Source organism: Thermobia domestica, chromosome 1 (assembly GCF_964235325.1).
Source record: "Thermobia domestica chromosome 1, izTheDome1.hap1.1, whole genome shotgun sequence".
Classification (NCBI taxonomy): Eukaryota; Metazoa; Arthropoda; class Insecta; order Zygentoma; family Lepismatidae; genus Thermobia; species Thermobia domestica.
Genome location: NC_137454.1, coordinates 128,476,655 through 128,498,756, shown reverse-complemented (window position 1 = coordinate 128,498,756; position 22,102 = coordinate 128,476,655). Strand labels below are relative to the sequence as shown.

The 22,102-nt window shown below is 36.5% G+C and overlaps 2 protein-coding genes across 2 annotated transcripts in view; both read left to right on the top strand.

The window, feature by feature from the left end:
• The first annotated feature begins 14,859 nt into the window (after nucleotides 1-14,859).
• The window catches only part of LOC145689146 (mediator of RNA polymerase II transcription subunit 28-like), a 60,193-nt gene continuing 52,950 nt past the window's right edge, over nucleotides 14,860-22,102 (top strand). The window contains exon 1 of the mRNA XM_081763281.1: nucleotides 14,860-15,238. Coding sequence (XP_081619407.1) covers nucleotides 15,179-15,238 — 60 coding nt within the window. The 5' untranslated portion in view covers nucleotides 14,860-15,178. The remainder of the gene's footprint in view (nucleotides 15,239-22,102) is intronic.
• lili (LMBR1-like protein lilipod) lies at nucleotides 15,233-18,301 on the top strand. Its single transcript, XM_081763274.1, has one exon. The coding sequence runs from the start codon at nucleotides 15,595-15,597 to the stop codon at nucleotides 17,140-17,142; it is 1,548 nt and encodes a 515-aa protein (XP_081619400.1). The 5' UTR covers nucleotides 15,233-15,594; the 3' UTR covers nucleotides 17,143-18,301.

The window sequence follows — 22,102 nt, the reverse complement described above, 5'->3', positions numbered from 1 at the left end:
TAAGCTTCCCTGGTGATTTCAGTGGTTTAAATCTTATTCGAATATCATCAAAACTGTATGGTCGTTTGTACTTATATTGTTCATTGTGTTGTTTTATAAGTTTGTAGCTTATGTAATGCTGGTCTTATTGCACTTATATCTTGCAGGTATCAAATAAATAGTTCGTTTCAACAAATACGCTGTTTCTTTTTACCTTTCCAGTATTATAAAAGAAACAACAATGAAAATAAAGTCATTGTTTCTATTCACCCCTACCCGTGTGGTGAATAGAAACATTAAGAAAAATCAAGGTGAAGAAAAGTGGAATTGATAAATTAATATGACGTTTACTGAACTTCATTAGCATATTAAGACCTATTTTTTGGAATAATCTGATACGCGAAATCTTTAACATCACCAGACTTATATACTCATATAGCCAAAAATGTGTTTCTATTCACCCCATTTGACGGTAGTGGTAAAGTTGCCAATGCAACATCTGAACTTTGCACTGGGTTTCTTTTTTCGGATATTAGACACACAAAATGAGTAGAAGGAAGTCGTTCTTCAACTGCAGTTATAAGTTTAACATTTTATAGAGGGAACTCGAAAGGTGATTTAAAATAAACAACAAGAAATTAGTGTGTTTCTGCCACCTACAAATCTAGCTTAAAATAAACTAGACTGCCAATCCTGTAAAAGACGGAGCGCCTAACGTCTTCTCAGAGGTTCTACAAGTGAGTATTTAGTCCTTTCATAATCACGGACGGCTCATACTCCTACGCTTCTATAGCTTGATGCAAGGAGTATGGATCCAACACAAGGATAATGTTCAAATTCCCGCTAGACACTCGAAGATCTGTCTACGAACATAGAAGCAGGTAGAATTTTCAGTGTTTCGAGGTTGTGAGAACACTGCTTCTATCACTTGCATTCAGAAAAATAATGAATAGTTTGCTCACTCTCCCAAGTAAGCTTTTGTAGTATCAACAATTATTAATTCAAATAAATACGAGCGCTTCACTAATTTATGGGCATACTAACGGGGTGTTTAAGACAGACAGATAAACGATAGCAAAACAAACATGAGGTGTTTATATACCGTCAAAAGCATAAGTATTACATAATAAGAACAATGTCATAAATCACACCAGGGCCCATCGGGCACAATACCATTAGAATAAGCAGTCTTGGAGAAGACTATCTACCACCAGGACTTGTGGTAAGTCCACACACAATAAAATAACAATATCAAAGTAGCCTTAAAAAAGGCTGTTTATATCATCATCATCATAGGTATTCTGCCCTTACTGGCAGGTCACTTGCAGCAGCTGAGAAGCTTCCATGCTTCATGGTCCTCCACTAACCTCTTCGTCTTCACGTATGATCTTTCTGTTTTTATATCATCCATTAATTGTAGTCTCCTTCGCCCTCTGGCTCTCTTTCCCGCCCCATACCCTCTATGACGTCCCTCATGATACAATTTCTTCTTAGGCAATGTCCCAAACAGTTTCTCTTCCTCTTCTTAACAATCTCTAAAAGTGTTCTTTTCTCCCCCACCATTTCTATAGGGACTTTAAATTAGTCCGTATCAAAGGCGAGCTACGCGGCTCTGATCGTAGATGATTTAATATCACCATTACAATGTCAAATAATTCAAGGCGCAGATGTCCATCTCAAGTAAAAATGCTATCAAATAACCGTTTGTCCAGGGGGACAGAGTTCAGGTCCCAAAGCAGTACAAACAATTAGAATATGGCGGTCTCGCTAGAGATCGGACAAGCGATGTTAGTACGCAAAAGGATGAGAATTTTGATACTAAACAACGTCTAAGAAATATGACAATATAGATCTCACAACCAGGGCCGTGCCGTGGGGGGGGCGAGCCTGGCGACGGCCCTGGGCGCCGAAGTAAGGCTGGCGAAAAAATCGGGAGAAAGAGAGGCGAAAGAAAGGAAAAATTACTTGGAATATATGTATGGGGGCGCCGTCGTATATTCTCGCCCCGGGCGCTGATTTTCCACGGCACGGTCCTGCTCACAACGCTGTCAATATTTTGTTGGTGGCTTCAGCGAGTTGGAATACTACTGCTATCAGCCAGTTTATTATTATTGAACAATTGAACAATATATTATTTATCGTATCAAAATGCCTCTTAATGCTATCATTAAACAAAACTTATTTCCGCACGTTAATAAGTGAAATCATTCGAAATCAAACATAAATAACTATCAACCAATAAAGAGGAACGTTTGGAATTCGCTCTAACAATATACACGTAAGCTATACCAAAACAATAAAAGGGGTCTAGGATGTTTCGGTGTAGGGCGTTTCGGTGTAGGATGTTTTGGTGTAGGGCGTTTCGGTGTAGGACGTTTTGGTGTACGGATGTTTCGGTGTACAGACGTTACGGTGTTCGAGCGTTTCGGTGTAAGGACGCTTGGCTGTAAAGGACGTTTCGGTGTATAGCCTAATATTTGATTGCATTAATCATGTGCTCGTAATGAACAGCCGTGAACTTTCATACTGTAGCTACTCTGCAATAGTGTAAACTGATTAACATTATTATCGAGTCAATTAGAGGATGATAATACAACAAAAATGCATTTGTAACAATAATTTCGATTCAAAGGTGTTTACAGTAGAGATGCAAAAAAGCCGGCTTTTTTGAATCGATGTTTTTTTCACATAAAAGCCGGCTTTTTGAAAAAAAAACGAAAATTTTGGAAATTTTGGCTTTTTTTCATTTTCATGATTTTTCTATCTAAATAGCTTTCTTATAGTATATTCTATAGTTAGATAAGAATTTCATGACCTAAATGCCATATTTCGGTCTAAAATTCACTATCAAGATGGATGGAGCACATGTTTTACGAATTAAAGCTAACATGAAGAATGTAGTATTTGAGGGTTTTGAGTTATCGACATTTTTTTTTTCTCGGGATCATTTCAGTTTGTCATCCGTGTTTCATTTCTAAGAGCTTAGCTAGAGAGCATTCCACTTGTAAACAAAATACAACTTCTGTAAACTGTGCAGAAATTCATCGCCGGTGGAAAAGAGTTTCTATTACAGGCATCTTTCATATCAACTAATTTATTTTATCCGTCGTAAAGCACTTGCAACAATTTTAGACTAGTAATCCTACACTTGTAAACATAAAATTCAGATGTGATACGCCAAAAGTAAACCAGCGCCAAAAACAGAAACAATGAGAGTTAATTGTCATCAGTGTTATGTGGCTTTTGTGAAATTTTAGGGAACAATTCTACAATGCTGGCACAATACAAAAATTCCAGGTGTAGTGCATGAGATGGGTTCCCTCCCGGTGGGTATAAGTTTACTTTATGGGCTATGTGGGCATTTTTTCTGGGTACTGAGCTGAGAGGATGCACTCAGTACCTATACTAGAAAATTGCTCTTTCTTCTTTATTTTATCTTTTCGCGCCTTATAACTGCCCTCATTTGCATATTTGGACAAGTCATTTGATTTTCAGTTTTACAATCTGGTGGATCCAAGGATCTACAGGACAGGCCATTTATCAGCTGATACAGACTCCCTTATGTTCGTATCTTGCTGCTGAATTTTCGAAGTTGCTAATTTCAATAGGGTATGGAACTGAATAATACATTCTGTCGTGTTTTTTTTTTTTTTTTTTATGTAGGAACGAGGATTTGTAAGTAGTTCATTATTCACCATTGAAAATACGGTGCTTTCCTGTACATTATTGCGGCGAAGAATTCACACCCTTGTCCACCAGCTCCTCTTTACTCTTCCTTTCTCTCTCTCTCTCTCTCTCGTTTTTTTGGGGGGAGGGGAGGGCGGATTTTGTATCAGCATCAGAGCAGATATCGCTGCTATCGCTATGGCTATTTCATCCTCTTCAGATAAACGCATATCGTGAAATAGAAAAGCAATAATATTTACGATTTGCGTAACACGTTTTTCGTTTGTTTTAATACAGTGAACACGAGAGGCTCTGCTGGTAAAACCTACTTAGTTTTAAGGATCGTCTGAGACCCCTGCATCACCTCAGGATAAAAGAAATTGTATGGAAGTTTGAGTTAGCGCACTGTTAAGTTGTAGCTTGGGTTCAGATCCGTGTGAGACGGGCTTAACTAACTCTATGGCCTACGAAATCTGAAGGTTCAATGCCGCGTCCATAATACCTATCCAATGACTTCTGTCCTTACCCAACTGTATCCAGTTTCTACTTTGCATTCCTATTTCTGCGAGATTCATATTAATATTGTCAGCGATGTAATGCAAATTCTTTAGGTGGGTATACGCTCCATACCTTGTTACTCTCTCTCTTTCTCTCTCTCTCTCTCTCTCTCTCACACACACACACACACAAACACTTGGAAAAACAAGTTTATTACACCGAAGTCGAAAGCGGCGTCCTTTCCGAGTTATGAGCTCGGGAATGTGCTGAAAATTCAACTTTGAGCATTAATAGCGCAAAGACTAATAGTGTTAGAAGAAGCAGTATGGTGAATTTCAGAGGAAAACTTATGTGTATTTTTGTATGCCACATTCAAAATGTTCAGGAAATTACGCAGGATTTCATTAAATCTTGCCCGATTCAATCCACAATTATTTATGAGACCTTGACAATTTGTGAAATTCTGTATCTATTGGGGCCGCTCAAGCAGATGTAAATTCCGATAATAATAATAATAATAATAATAATAATAATAATAATAATAATAATAATAATAATAATAATAATAATAATAATAATAATAAATTGGTTAAGAAGGTGTGAAAAAACTTTGCAGATCAGCTATTCTAACAGACGTTTTTGTTCATTCTTACCAGACAAATGTCGGAATGGTACCTAACTTGTAGGCCTCAAGTAGTCTCCTTTCCAATGCCTTTAACGAAGGACATTATTCCTCTGACATCTTCGTCATCAAGCTGGAGATGACATAACAACCTTTATAATTTCAGCAAGTCTCCTCGGGCTATCAGCCAGGTGAAGGTATTGACATCCGACGCTTCGAATGCAGTCATTCCATTCATCTACAAGGATTGTGGTGAAGAGACCGGAGACAAGTCAAGTCTGTTTCCCCCAAAACGGGACAGGGACGTCTAGCCTTTAAACGGCTACTTTGTCCAATGCGTATATTTTTTGTTGATGTGTTCATTGAGGACAAAATGATTTGGAAGTTAAGGTATATCTAGGTATTATATTTTGTGTAGATATTATTTTATAATGGAAGCAGGATTAATCATCTCAGGTAGTTCAGAACCATATTCTTTAAGTTCATCCAGATTGAACGCCCATGCACGCGAAGAACAGGCAAAGCCCACAACATGGAGTTTAATTGATAAACTTCTTATTATCACTATTGCAATGCTTTGCGAAGTTGGTTATTATCTCGATTATTATTTCCGAGTTTTTGTGCGATCTTTGCTTCAGCGATATTCTCCTTGTAGAATTTTGATTCTACTAATCTGTTTGCGAACTTTTTGTTAAGGTGTCTTATCAAGTCTTCTAGTTTTGTTTTCCTCCATTTCTGTATCTTCTCTGGTCATTCTGACCCAGAATCTTTCTGTACTTTGCAGTTGTTGTATATCCTGAAGTTTAAAGAGTGGAGAGCCATATGTTAAGTTTGCTCCTATTACTGTCTTGTATACCCTGCTATTTATGTTTTCTGAAACATTTTTATTGATATTGATGTAATATCAACAACATAATATTGATTCTTTCATTGAAGACGTCCTCCGTTGTTCTTCTTAGGATATTTATTAGGTCCTGTGGTTCGTCTTTGTGCAGTACTGTGAGAGTGCTACTCACGCATGTTAGGATGTTGTCCTACTGTAATATTTGTAACTCAGTCCTATAGTCTGTTCAACTTGATCCTTCAGTAGACTGGGTTTGAGTAATGCATCATCACTAGGCTTCTCACTACTGCGATTCCTATGTTCTTCATCTTTTCTAAATTGCAGCGTTGAGACTTTGGTGTCAGGTGGTGTGATGACCTTGGGCATCGGCTACTCCCGGTTCTCTGATTATTAGCTTTGCAACTGCTCAGTGAGGTCCTTTTTGATTCCAGCAATCTGTGTAGCAGCAGTTGTTCTCAGAATTTTTTTTTTGAGTATTTCTTTGTCTACTAGTAAGTGAGCAGTTTATTCGACCCCATAATGTAGGTGATTTGGCGGCATCAGAATAGCTATACACGGAGTTAGGTGATCCCATAGAGAAAATGTAGCTTCTGAGGGACAAGTCTTCTTCATAAGGTGACTCCCTTTCAGAAATGTTGAGCGCCTACTTCTCTGGCCATAGCTGGAAAGGCCCTCTTTCTCTTCCTCTATTTGTTGGTTGGTCTTCTATGTGTAACATCTCTTGTCTGGTTTTGCTTAGAAGGCTTCTAGTCCTTGTGTTCCGTGGCGTTTTCATATTGCCTTTTTTAATTCCTGCGTGGGCTTAAAAAGGGCCTTAACGCTTTGTCGCTCTTCTCCCAGTAATGGGTGGGTGTTTGGTTTCTTGGTGTAAGCAGCCCCTTTTTATAACACCGCAAGGTATCCAGAGCTATAACGTTGTAGGTGTGTGTACGTGTAGTTGTTTGTGGGTGTAACTATAGTGTCGTCCCGTTGGGATAAGCTAAACTTACTTGCTCTCCGACTGTCGGCAAGACCTGTACATGCAAGAGTGCTTACTCTAAGCTCGATCACTCAAGAGGGACAGGGGAGAAAATAGTTAAACCTCTCCGTTCGGTTTGTTTAACGTCAATACTGTCGGGGAGGGAAATCTCTCTTGTAAGGTGGCTCTAATAAAATCCAGGTGACACTATTCTGATAAGAGTGGCACGATCCCTTAGCCCTGTCTTAGACAATCATCACATTCAAGTTTCTTTGCGATTCACGTCAAGTTTTACGCAGACATAGTGCGGTCACTTATACTGCTGCTGCTTGCTTCCACAGACTTGCACTACTCCTGGACGATAATTCTTCCGCGGTCGCGTGGACTGCAGGTTTCCTCTCTCGGTCCGTGGAACACTTGCATTATGATGAGACCTCTCTCTCTCTTGTATATGACAGTTTTCCATGTAGGAGTACCGGGTTCCTCCTGGATCCCTTACCTCCGATTTGTGCTGTAAGAGCATATGAAGTAGTACCATTTGTGTTGCGGTCGAAGGGCGACTGTCGCACCTGGAGTGACGCATGTGAATTGCGGCCTGGTCGCTAGCCCTGTTGTAATGATGGAACGAAAAGGTTAGGTGGAAAGTTGGAATCTGAAGGAGATTGGCCGGTTTGTGTTCTTCTTGACTGATGATTGGCTGACAGCTGATCCAATGTTGTCTGGAGTGGCCCTCATAAGGGTGTGGTCCTGAATGGAGTTTCCAACTGAAATTACGGTTGAGATGGGCTGATGTCTTCTATGATTTCACAAAGTATGGTGAGCTTTGTGAGCATGTTTGAGGCTTCTTTGAGACGAGGGAGTCTGCACTTTAAAGCTTGAATGAGTTGAAGGAGTTGTGGATCCTGGAGGATAGCCAGGACAGCTTCCAGTTTGGGCCCATTACGGTCGGGATCAGAACGTGGCAGAGAATCTGTGGGTTGGTTAGTTGATGAGGAGGTCCTCTTGGAAGAATGCGTCTTGTCAGCGTAAGTTTCCGTAGCAGGGTGCGTAGCTGGCATAGGTGGTACTGGTTTTGAGGAATCAGATGATAAAGCAGGAAAATCCGCCGCAGTTGGGATCTTCGTGGGTGGATTCCGTCTTGTTGAGATTTTACGCAGGATTGGACAGCCTTGATAATTGCCTGGATGAGCTCCTCCACAATTCGGACAGGTTGCTGGAGCATCAGAGGGTTTATTGCACTTATATGTAACATGGGATTCAGCACATTTTAAGCATCTTGGAGTTGCATAGCAATACGATTGCGTATGTCCATAGCGCTGGCAGTTGTAACATTGTGCAAAAGTCTTTGTTCTGTAAGGTTCAACTCTGATACGGTAAAATTCGATGAAATCTAGTTTATGAATCAATTGAGCTTCTGGTGTCTTCTTTAAGGTGACTAGAAAGAGGGGGAAGAGCTTCCCCCCTCTGCCTGTGAGTTGTTGTACCGAAATCACTGGGTATCCTCTGTTTTTCAAATCAGTCTGAATATTATTCACTTCAGTATCTATCGTTAATTGACGAATAACCACTCGGATGAGAGGTTCTTTCTTGATCATTTCAAAGGCATATTGTAGATTGAATGATTTACAATATCTCTTCAGTCTGTGGTAGTCATTGTCGCTCTGGCAACTAAATTTGATCCTATCAGGATACACTGCGCAGTAAGGTAACTTTTTGCACACCTGGATCGCTCCGTGGGTAAGCTTGTAAGCTTTGTCTTTAGGGAATCCATAAATAATAATAGCTTTTGGTTTGCTTTTGATTCGATCAAGAATACAACAGTCAGCACGGGTGCAAGTTTTGGGATCATGGTCTTCTTCATCAGTTTCACAGTCGTCTTCGGGATTGTTGGAGATGTCCATCATATTGTCTGAATCCCTGGAATGAGTCTCATTAGTGGCGAGAGCATCATAACTGTTTTGCGTAGGTACTGGAGTAGGAATGGCGGTCTTCGGTTTAACTGTTCTTTTGGCCTTTTCAAATGGACGTTCATCTTGTTGATCTCGGAGATGTGGGCATGTATATATGGTGACTCTTTAGGTCCGGAGCTATGAATGGGGGTTTGTGATTGGCTGAGGGAAATGCTGGATTCTGTTTGGTTGAGGGATGCTGTGGCCTGATTGGATATTGTTGTGTCTATGAGAAATCGCTTTGGGGTCAATCTATCTGAAGTGGTCCAAAAATGGTGAAAGTGGTTGCTCGATCATCTCCGAAAATTATAGAAACTTAAGTGTGATGAACCTTGTGTAGGAGAAGGTCAATAACACTATTCAGTTGTCGTATGTACAAATGTTCCTCCATCTATGTTGTCGGTGGAGTACAAATTTTTGTGTTTGCAAGCTTGTACGAAAACTAAAGTTGCTCAGGACTTACGGATCAGACGAACACCAAACAAAAACGAATGTTTAGAAGAGTGACTGAGGTACAAGGAGAATATAAACTCTTGCTTCTAAATAAATATACAGGGTCGCAAACCAAACCATACAATTTTCTTCATTTTTTAAAATCTAAATTAGACCGAAACAACAAAGAAAATGCTTATTTTTACCCCCTCCTTTTTTGCCCAGTAGGTTGCATGAAGATTATTAGTACAGTACAAGCTGCTGAGTATTTATAGAAGTAAATTGTCGCTTTCTTTGATGTCAGTTGCGGCTACAGTGAATAATATTAATCCAAGGTTCGCTGTTGTAGTTGATGGTATTGGCAGCGACGGTGAATGTTTCAAATTAGACGTACGATAGATCACATGTTTTATTTTTTGGAGGTTAACGATTTCTGGCGCAAATATATTCATTTAATTTCCTTTTAATCCTTGAGCGAAAGTAAAGTCCACATTTTTTCAGAATCTCCTTTGGCGATTAGAAAAGAGCTGGTTCCATCCCATATTGCCTCTCTCAAATTGTATCCTATTGGCAGACTTTGAATTTGGATCAAAGAGGGCATGAAAACTGTGGTCATTCCTATGTCAAAACAAACAAAAAAATGCAATATCGCCACATGAATATAGGTCCTACTCCTCACCCTCAACTCTATCTCCCACTGATCTTTTTATTTTAAAAAAACAATAAAGAGTTTCTAAGATTTTCCAAGAAAAAACATTTGGAAACAGCTTGACTTTATATAATAATACCAGAGGTCAGCTTTCAGAAGGTAGGGACAGCGCATCTGACATCTTAAGGAAAAAACACTTCAGGTTCAGAATGCTGTTTTTCATTATAGAATGGATTCTCGGAAACTCGATTCCAACACCCCGAAAACACAAACATTTTAAAAGAATTTAGATACCATTCGCGGCAACAGCCTGACGACCAGCTGTTTAGTGAGATTTTTTTTGTTTTGAAATACAGTACATGGAAAGCAGCTATGTTTGTTCCAATAAAGTGAGTATACTATGGATCGAATTTAGCGTATACCCGTGTACTTCTCAAATTTTAGGTGGCTATACGATAGTTCCCAAAACTTAGAGGTGGGTATACGCCGTATACCCGCGTATGGCCTCCATTACATCCCTGAATATTGTCCTTCCATCTGAGTCTGTGTCTTCCTAATTCACGTTTTCCGATTGGATTTCCAGTCAAAAATTTTGAAAGCGCTCCTGCTTTCTTTCATTCTGGCTACACGACTTGCCCACCTGAGCCTCCTAGACATGATGGGCCTTATGCAGAATCATTTTGAAGTGCGATTAGCGCCATACTAAAGAGCTCGACTAACATAAGTCTCCTGCAGTAGTCAGTGTTTTAGTATGAAGCTAATCAAAGTTCGAAACGACTCTGCATAAGGCGGGATGACTCTAACAATGTTTAGTAAAGGGTGTAAATTATGCAGTTCCTCATTATGAAGTTCCCGCCTTTCCCGACTGTAATTCCCCTTGGGTCCTAATATTCGTTTCAGGATTTTATTCTCAAATATTTTCAGTTTACGTTCTTCCCTTAAAGTAAGCGACCATGTCTCGCAACCATACAAAACAACAGGCATGATTATCGTTCTATATATATATTTTGATCTTCAGAATCCTCGACAGAATTCACGACAATAAAAGATTTTGAACTGAATAATAACACGAATTCCCTACTTTTAGTCGACATTTAATTTCTTCGTTGATATCAGTTTGGTCTGTTAATATTGATCCTAGATATTTGAAAGTATCCACTTTATCGAAAATATTTGAATTTTTGACGCATCCATAATTTGCAGTATTATAATCCCAGTGAACTTCCATATATTTTTTTTTCTGCATTTACTTCTAAACCTGCAAGTATTAAATAATGCCTCTGCATTTCCCTCTATTGTTTTCCTATCTTCTCCTATAAGATTTACCTCATCAGCATACGCCATAACCTGGTGAATACCATTCAGCTCTAGGCCTTGGTTGCTATCTTTCATTCTCGTTATAGTGTATCCCAGAATAAAGTTGAATAATAATGTCGACAACGCATCTCCTTGTTTCAGGCCACCCTCGACGAGGAAGCAAGTCGACAAGAATTTTCCTACTCGGACTATACTTTGGGGTTCGTTTAAACATATCTTAATTAATCTAACTAGCTTTTTTTTTTAGGTATTCCAAATTCTGCGAGACTGTTGTATAATATTTATCTCCTAATAGAATCGTAATCCTTTCTAAAATCAATAAATAATTGATGTAACGAGGCATTGTATTCCGATTTCTTTTCGAGTATTTGTCGAATGGTAAATATCCGGTCTATAATTGATTTCTTTCGTTTAAATCCACACTGATTATCTTCAATAGTTTCATCCGCGTATGTGATCAATCTTGTTAATAGAATGTTTGAGATTATTTTATAGGATGTTGGCACAAGAGTTATCGAAAATTATTACAATCAGCTTTGTTGCTTGTGAATTGGAACAAAATTTCATTCTTTCAACTCTTGCGGTAATTCCTCCTTGTTCCAGATAAGGAGAATGAGTTTGGGTAACTTGTTCCACAATTTTCCCCTCTAGCTAAAATTAACTCAGCCAAAAATTCGTCGACACCCGGAGATTTTTGTTTCTTTAATATCTTTATAACAATTTCTACTTCTGTTTGTCCAGGCTCTGAAATTTATGGTTTTGCTGTGTATTTCCCTTTCCCCACGGTCATTAGTTTTTGGCAGTGTGTTAAGCAAATCGTCAAAGAAATATTTCCATCTATTCAAGATGCTACGTGTATCAGTAAGAATTATTCCGTCGTCTCTCTTTAATATATACGCGTGAGGTTGATACCGTTTCTTAAATTCTTTGATGCAAATGAACATGTCTCGAATTTTTTTTCTTTACTATTAAACTTTTAAAAAATCTCGTTTCTCTCTTCTAATCATTTTGGAAGTTTCCGGTCTGATGTCAACGAAATTTAGTGTAGCTATATCGTTCGGATTTTGTAGTCAACGCAGTTACGCCTATTTTCCCTTCTCCGTTAGTTTGGTGCATACCTGGTCGAACCAGATTTGTTCCCACATATTTCCCTGTTTCTTTCAAATTTTTCTCTTGCTGAAATTTTAATTCTATCCCTAATTCGAACCCAAGTATCCTCAACATTAGTGCTCTCAGACCCTTCTAAAACCAAGAATCTGCTATTCCCCTTTCGCTTAGTTCTCCTATAATTTCTTTAAACTAAAACTCTCCGTTTTCAAATCTTGAATATTCTCTTTATTCAACGATAATCTCTCTCTCTCTTGTTATTGCTGCTACCATATAGTAATCAATGTCACAGTCGGGTCCTCTGAACGAGCGAACATCAATTATGCAAGACTATCTTCTTCTATCTACTAAAACGTGATCAATTTGATTTTGAGTTCTTCCATCTGGCGTGGTCCATGTGTATTTATGAACGTCGTGATATGAATTTTGTACTCTTTACTATAAGGTTTTTGGATGTTCCAAAGTTCACGAAACTAACCCCGTTATCATTACTTTCCTTATGCAGACTTTCTCTCCCCTAAAACCGATTTCAAAACAACCTGTCGGCCTACTTTCACATTGAAATGCTCTAATAGAATTTTCATGTGGTTTCGCGGGACTTGGTCAAATACCCATGATACTTCTTAAAAAATGCCTTTTACATCGTCATCCTTATCTTGTGTTGAAGTATATACATTTAAAACAATAGTATTACACTACCGACCCCTAAGAGTAATAAAAGAAAGTCTATCATTAACAAGTTCAACCCGTTTAATTGCTGATATTAAAAGATCGAAATTAAAATGCTGTTTGTGTGGTCACCATCGGCGGAGCTATGGAGATATAGGAGTCATTGTCCCCCAACTTTTTTAAAAAAATAAAAATGCCCCTATAAAATGGTCAAAAAGGGAAAAAATGAGAAAAGAAATGATAAAAATGAGGTCATCCCCCCAGCAGACAATTCCTAACTCCGCTCATGATTGTCACATACAGAATAAAATTACAAAAAATTAAATTATTACTGGAAATTAATATTGTTATCCATTTCGAACATAAAAATATATAGTTTCAAATGTATTGAAATTTCATTTCTTATCGATAGTATGAAACGTTACAAATAGTTGTATTGTAAATTTCCGTAAGTGGATTTGTATACAACCAAAGGTAGTTTTGTAAAGTTTAACAAAATGTAAAAAATGCGTCTCTTGAAAACAGCTCTTATCTGTAAAAGAATGATCGCTTTTGGCTGTTGCAACGGTCTGGCCAAGCAGCTTAATAAAAATTCAGTGTAGTATAACAATAGCTGTTGATTTTCTTATAAGTAAAAAAATGGAAGGAAAAGCTTGGTATGGTGAGTGTAGGGGGCGCGGAATTCTACTTTGCTCCGGGTGCCGAAATTTCTAGCTACGGCTCTGATGAGAATACTTCTATTCATGCTGCATATTCTGGTGTCCTGTAGATAGGTTACTTACAGAACTGTAATCGGGTCGATTAGAATTTTCTAAACTTCGTAATTTTATTGGATGACGCACTTGACCATATATGTTTTAAAAATTTAAGTGCAGTGCTCGGACACATACTATATATATATACTATATATATATATATATATATATATATATATATATATATATATATATATATATATATATGACTGTGTGTGTGTGTGTAGTGTTTTATCTACCCAATTTTTCACCGCACGCTTCGCCACTGCATCTCAAGCACATATGTAGAAACTAACAGTGCTCCCCTTTTATACCTCACCTCTCAAATTGACGACTCGATGGTTCAGAAGCGGAAGCAAATTATAAAATAAATTCCTCTCTTTTTTGACCCTCTATGTCAGTGTTTCTGAACGGATGTACTGCGGAATTTTCGATGCATAGACCTTATGCAGAGTCGTTCTGACGCGTTATTAGTACCATACTAAAGAGTTCGACTAAGTTCCATGCAGTAGTCTGGTCTTTAGTATGACGCTAATCATACTTCAAAACGACTCTGCATAAGGCCCAATGTGGCTAGTGTTTCTGAGAGCTTTAGGCCTACTATCCAATGTTACTATATTCCCATATCCCCTACTATCCAGAGTTGGCCAAACACTGCCCGAGTTAAGAAGAATTAAGTTGCAATTGCCAACATAACAACAATTAGTATCTCAGTGCAGCCACCTCACATTATGATTGTGCCCCCCACCTAACACAATTTTCTGGAAGAAAGCCTGAATATGACAATGATGGTGATAAATAAATAAATAATAATATAACTCAATGTAAATTTGAAAAGAGCAACAAGTCATATTACAAAGGCCTAAAAATATTTATTTTCCAGAGACAGTCAAGAATGGAGACATGCAATGAGAAACGGGAGGTTGTCTTTTCTCGTACGTATGCTGTAGATACGCGGATCCCAGCAAGGGAAACTGATATGACCAAAAAATAGTCGAGAACCACGTCTGTACGTTATTACTGTTCAAATAAGTGATCGCTTTTTTCTTTCAATGTTATTTCAATATTGTACTGTATTAATACAACGTTAAGTATTATAACTTAACTTATTTGTATTATTATTATAAAATTGAAACTCCATCTCTTTGAACTGGTTTAATATGCGGATACGAGTTATTGTTTCTTAGTATGTGAAGTGCGAACCACACAATAAATAAAAACCTTGAAAACACACAAGGACAAACTGGGCACGCATGTGTGCGTAATTGTCGTCTGCTAAAACTAGTTTACCATTTTGAAGATCACTTCCGCGGTTTTCATGATTGGCAATCTTTTAAACAAGTCTCAGAGTACCTACCCGAAATCCTTCACGTTGATTGGCTAGAGTAGAACCGGATGCTATAGGAACCATAATGCTAATGTGTAAAGGATTATGGACAGCATATTTTCCAGTGATTGCCCTAGCTTCCTGAACTTTTGTTGCGGCAGGCGTCTATGGAACGTGTGGAGTCTAGGAGTTGTAGTTGATCGCCGTTTTGTGTCAGAAATAAGGATTTGGTTTTGAACGGTAGATGGACATGTAATGAATTAAAACTGTTTATAATTGATTGAAAGAGCCGAACGACATCTATAGCAAAATCACAAGTGGGTCTCGTACTATGTTCTAATGGAATGACATTTTATCCCTGAAAGTTTACTAGTGACCCTAAGTGTGTGTATTCTGACGTCGAGCAATGGCAACGACCGCTAATGGCAATGGAAATTTGGTGGATGAGTTTGAAGAAGCTTTCCAGGTATAAGTGCTTTATTGTCAGAAGATACTTTCATTTACAGCAAAGGGGCGAAGGAAATTGACAATTCGGTCAAAGTCCGTTTTATCAATCCTAGCCTCCTAAGAAATTAGTTGTGGAATATGTGTTCTAGTGCTCCCATATATTATCGCAGTAAGTTGTTCGATACAGTTCTTTGTGTTGTTATGTGCCAAGTATTTTGTTCAGTTCCATAACAGTACTTAAAAAAAAAAAAAATTGAAGCAAAGTAGTTCAGATATGTTAAATTTTTAAATTAGGCCTAAGTCTTGCATGGAGGCAAAAATGACTTTTTACAATAGCAAATATATGTCAAAGAAAATTGTAACGGACAGGTGAAGATGGAAAATGATGCAGACTTACGGGAGCAAGTGTTTCACAATACAGTGCGAGAAAATATCATCTTCCTACTTCTATTTTTGGCGCTATACCTCTCCAGTTATGCTATTATTCTGCGTTTTAAGCGGCAAGAGAAAGATGATTACTTCACAAATGATGAAGACGATGCCACGGTATACAGAATCAGTTTGTGGTTATGTACTTTCTCATTGGCAGTGTCTGTTGGAGCTGTTTTGCTTCTGCCGATTTCTATTGCAAGTAATGAGGTTCTTATTTTATACCCTGACAGCTATTATGTTAAATGGCTTAATAGTTCCCTGATACAGGGTTTATGGAACCACATATTTCTATTCTCGAATCTTTCGTTATTCATTCTTCTACCATTTGCTTACCTTTTTACTGAGTCTGAAGGTTTTGCAGGATACAGGAAAGGAATTATGGCTAAAGTGTATGAATCTTTTACTGTGCTATTACTTTTGGCTGTTTTAGTCTTTGGAATGACGTACATTCTTTCAGCTCTAATCGACGATGATAGATCAAGCATTCATACGTTATTAAATATTTGGAACTACTATTTGCCATTCCTGTATTCTTGCATATCTTTCCTAGGTGTTGTAATGCTTTTGTTATGTACACCGTTAGGGTTTGGACATCTTTTTACTGTTGTAGGCAAGTTTTTAGTAAAACCACAGTTTCTCCGTGATGTAGATAAAGAATTTTATGTAGCACAATTGGAAGAAGGTAGTGTAAGTAGATACTTGCGCCATGTGATGCTAACCGGAAAATCATGTTCATCGCCGCCTCCGATGTGCCCTGTTGTCAGCCTTAATGGACGAACATTACATAATGGAGCTGTTTTAGCAGGACTAAAACAGAGATTACGAGAGGTACAGGAACAAAGGATAGTTTTAGATAAGCAGCGCCAGACATCACCGTTAAGTCGAAACTTTTTGTATCCATTTGCGATGTTAGTGCTTCTAGTGTTAACTCTCGTTACAGCATTGATAGTTATCCATAATTCTTTGGAGCTTCTTGTAGGTATCAAAGCTTTGCCTATAAGCACAAGACAGTTTACTCTTGGTATTGCCTCGTTGTCGAAACTTGGACCTTTCGGTGCAGCTCTAGAAATTGTTTTAATTTTTTATCTTGTGGTTACGTCATATGTGGGACTTTATACTATTCCCTTGTTGTCAGGTATTCAGCCAAAACATCATGAAACTCCGATCTCTCATATTATTTTAAATTGTGGGGTTGTGTTGATACTTAGTTCTGCAATACCGCTGCTTTCGAGAATTCTTGGCATTACAAATTTTGACTTGTTGGGTGATTTTGGAGAAATAGAATGGCTAGGTAATTTCGTTATAGTTTTATTCTACAATTTGGCATTTGTAGCTGCAGCTACACTGACTTTTGTTAACAAGTTTACAGCAACTGTTAGAAGAGAACTTTGTGTTAGGTTAAAAAGTGTTATAGTGGCCATATTTTATAGAGAAGAATCGCCTCACAGTTCCTCATGGAGTAATAGTCCTATTTCGAAAAAGAAGGTGTGATAATGTCACATAGATAGTACACAAATCAGTATTTAGTTTTTTCTTTTTTATAATGCTAAAAACCTTAAACTACAAACTCAAGACGTACCGTAATATTGTCTTGAAATGTATCCCAAAGAAATTTTGTCTGTACAACAAAAAGATTTTTATACACACACATATTTAAAAATAAGAGTAAAAAAAGACAAATCTGAGATGGGATTTTAGTGCCTTTCTACCAAATTTTTGAAAACACCAAGCTTTTTTTTTTTTCCATCAAATGGTACATTACTTGGATATTTTAGTGGATATTTCTAATAGCAATGAAAAATCTTATGAAGGTGACAGGTATTTGTATAATTAATATATTATTTCCCGGTAAAAGAAAACTAACATGGAACTGCCATTTTACATACACACACAAAGACCAAAGTTAAATTTTATAAGATGCAGTAATCTGAGAATATATATAGCTGTATATGCCTTTTGTGATATAATTAATGGTACCATTAATGACTTTGTTTTCATAGAATTACTGGTATCATTAATCTTTTATTTTTCTTTTCCTATGCAAGCTTTTGTATCCGTATGAAAAATTATTACAGTGTTTATTTGATATATAAAAATGTTCTGTAACGTGTTCTTAAAAATTTATGCACAATAATGATGAAAAGAACGTGTGTTCTTTATGTAGTGAGCGTATATGCAGTAAAAAAAGAAAATTTACGTAATGCACTATTATTAAATATAAATAGATAGAACAATATAGGTGTGGACTTGGTGCATTGGATGTATAAATATATATTTGTGTATGCAGTTTAATATGTGCTTACGAAAATGCACTACTCATAAACATACTGTGAACAAGACTGAATTTAAGTTATTTTATGTGATAGTGTGCATATTTTTTGTACAATGCTATGTATGTGTGTGAGAGTATTTTGTATGTCATGGGCTGGTTGTTTATAAGTGTTCACTGATATAGATATATATATATAAATAAATAATCAATCGGCCAGTATTCCTGCCTTGCTCAGTTTGTGTGAATATGTAGGGGTCAGTCAAATAAAGAGTATATAAATAAATATATAGCAGAAAAATTTGTATAACGTCCTTAGAGACGAAAAAATGTATAAAGTTACATATCTATATATAAAGCACATGTTAATCATATTCTAAATATTGAGTTTGTTTATACAATAAGACCTGTGCAATTCCTTCTTGGTGCAGTTACCTTAGTATGTAATATTTTAAATTTATTTTACGTTTATTTGTGGAATTGCGTGAGATGACGTATGTGTACATGGGAAGAGCATTTATTAAGTAGGTATACATTTACTTAAGATTACATGTAGATATTTAATGTACGGTACAATTGACAGTGGAAGACACAGCGTTCACTATATCTTTTCTGCCAATGACCTCGGAATGAATAAACGCTTAAGCATATTTATTTACTTAAACAGTGCAACTGACGCACTTTTAATGTAATTATACTTTATTGGTTGCGGATGTAAGAGTTTTCTGTACAGTTTCAACCACTTTATTCCGTGGCCCTCTTCATCTGGTTAAGTTACATGAAGATCTCATATTATTAGTACATTCAGAGTTATCTTCAATTATTTCGTGAAGAAATCACAGTAAGATTTTTCTACTACACAAACCTGTTTCTCAAGCAGTGTCATCGATTTGAGATCTCTTGCACCAAAAGAACAAAATGTGTTTATGAAATAATTTGATCACGTGAGTGACTTAACGCGCTGAGCAAGGCCACAGAGTAAGTGTCGGAAACTATATAGGAAAACTTTTACAGACTCAGTCAACGAAGTAAGTATTTCACTTATCTCATTAACAATCAGCTTAAGCATAATTTTATTTTACGTAGAGGGGAATGTGATTCTTTGTCAGTTACTGAAACATACACTTACATTAGTCCATTCATTCTGGCTATTAACCGAAGGTTTTTAAGCATTTCTGCGAACAACTGCCCAAATAATTTTTTTAATGCTCTTGCAGTTGCATAAGTTTTTATGCTTCAAAAAAGACAGTTGAAGTTTCTACAATTGCTTGAGTATGAAAACATGCTTTTCTCTTTTTTCTCCCTCTTTAGTATTCTTGTGAATGAGTTTATTTCATTTAGCTTACCTGTATAATGACTATAAAATGCTAAATGTGTGCATATACTAGAGAAGTTTACTGCACGGTACTATCTTTAAAAGTAATTTTCTTTTAAGCTAATTTGATGGAAGTACGAATTTTTCAGTACGCTTATCTCATTTGGGTAATTCGTGGAAGTATATTATTACTATTTCTTTTGGTTTCTCTTCAATCTATGAGCGAAGTATGCTTTCTGTCAATTAGCACACAGGAAGAAAAATCTTGTAAGCTTCCGTTTCGTGATGTAAGATTTCACTCATTGTTTTCTATTTTTCGAGAATAATAAGATAACATTTTGCATATACTTTTATTATTTTCGGACACAAACCTTTTTCGAATGTGGTAGCACGATGATATGAAAATTTAACATATTTTAAAAATATATTCCGATATTTCACCTGTCCTCAGTAAACTCTGTAATGTGCCAGATAAAGAGAGAAAACTCAAGAAACAGCACACATTATCTCTAATTCCATACTAACGATAATATTGTGTGTTTCAAGTTGATAGTTTACCTCAATGATCTGTACTGAAGGGTGGTGAAGTTGAAGTAAATACTACGATGTCCTGATCATTATGTTTAGCTCTGTGTATATTTCATGGTTTCATTTTTTTCTTTCTTTCTTTAAATTCAGAGGGATTTAACAAGTAAAATTGCGAAAAACACTAACTACTTCTTGATATAACAGTTACCCAATTCTCATTATAATTGCGTGTTTGTACTTTAGTCATAAAGAGGACATACTTGTTTAATACCTATACGTGCGACAATCATAGTAATCTTTATCACCCTGCAGTAGAAGAGAGTAGACAAGTTGTCGAAATTATTCAGAAAGAGAGAAAGAAAAAACACTAAAAGGAGGGAATATTGGACCTTACTACTATTAGGGAATATCTTAATAGCAATAATGATAAAAATAAAATCTGCATCTATCCAGAATTGAGTGAAGAAATCCAATTGAAGGTCTTTCCGCACAAATTTCGTTTGCACTTGTTTTTGACCTTCCGAAAAAGGACATGGGTCATCTGAATACGTATTCCTTGGATAAAGAATGTTGTCTAAAACCTCCTTGTAACTTCGTAAGTCACAGTAGTGGATTCGCCAAGCTTTACACAAAATTTGATGGCACAACGTTGTTCAAGCTCCAACACCTCAAACACAGCTTTACATCAGACACATTCAACAATCGTGTAGCAACTGGAGCAAGTTCAAACATGTACTGAGTAAGTGGCAAGGGTTATTTTAACTATCGTGTGAAGGTGGAGGCAGAGCTTGGGCGGTTTGTGTACAGTGTTGTATTTTTCTAACACGTCTAGCATTATTCAATTGAAACTTAATTTATTGGTAATAAGCACTATTTCCAAAATAATCATGTGCTAATTTCCAGGTTGCATTTTTGTTTCGATCGTTTCTTGTCTTCCGGTGCTTCACTTGAATTCTGCTCATCCCCTTTTTAGCCATCAATTTACCTAGCGTTATTTATTGTGGGTACCCAGTACGTGCTGTATAGTGTAGTAATTTAGCTTTCGTAGGGTTTTTTATTCCGCTTAAAATGTTTTATATGGTAAATTTATTTGGCGACTTCTACTGCCCATGTCAATGTTACAGACTCCTATGTTTACAACTATTGAAAAGAAAAACTTCTCCAGACCTATTTTCTAACAATATGATGGGAAACCAAAATAATTAGTAGAAAAATATGATAATGGCTTATCAATGATTAGTCCTGATGCTAGGAACCTTGACGATGTCCTAAACAGTAGTTCTTTCTTTCATTTGGTCACACGTCTCAACCCAAGTACTTGCAAATTTCTTAATAATTTCTTTCGTAAGTTTGTTTGTCTTATGGTATTAATCCTTTAATTCTTGTTTCGAAAATGTGAATAGAGAATTTACAAAAATATCAGTATATAGAGAACCAATTTCTTAAAGAATGTTGTTACACATTTTATATATTTTTGTTGTGAATAAGTGAATACAAATCACTATTTTTTCTGGAAGAAACAAATTTATTCCAAGAATATATTGGCACATAAAAATGCCTGAACATGATAATTATGGAGATACTTCAGAAATTAGAATATGAGACTTCCGAAAGCTTGACTTAGATTTTTTTATTTTAATTGTTAAAAGTAAAACTTGTCAGTATTTCTAATCTTAATTTCGTGATTAACTAGAAGCAAAATTTTGTTTAATTAATAAATACTTCAACTTTACTTCAGTATTACTCGAAAGCAAAATAATATAGCCAAATTATATAATGGCATTGCCTACGTATTTACTGAATGGGAACATTAAAAACGCATCGTGGTTGGAAATAACATCTCTTTTTCAATAATTTCTGAAAGAAAGTACGATTGCAGTTTAGTGTTCATTCCGAAGTTATCAAAGGAAATATTAACTTCAGACTGATATTTGCCAATTCATGATTTAGCTGATTTTGAATGAATGTCAAAATAAAGTATATGCGAAAAAAAAAATATTTTACTATTTTGTTGTGTTAAAACAAAATATCTATAAATAGAAATTCACATATGCATAGCATATTACTTGATACAGAGGCGCTTAATATCCCCTTAAATGATACAACACTACACTTTTTATTTATTTATTTTTCCTTATCTGTGTTTAATATCGAACAAGAAAACTGTAAAGTTTGTAATGTTGTGAGAAAGACACATGGTGAATAATATTTACCTTACCTCTCTTCAGTGTCCTTTTATTTTCTTCGTTTACGGCTTAATTTTCGTAACTTTCGTCCTAGTACCTTCCTCCGAACTCAATGCTGGAAAATGGTTATGGTTTAGCATAGTATAAGGATGC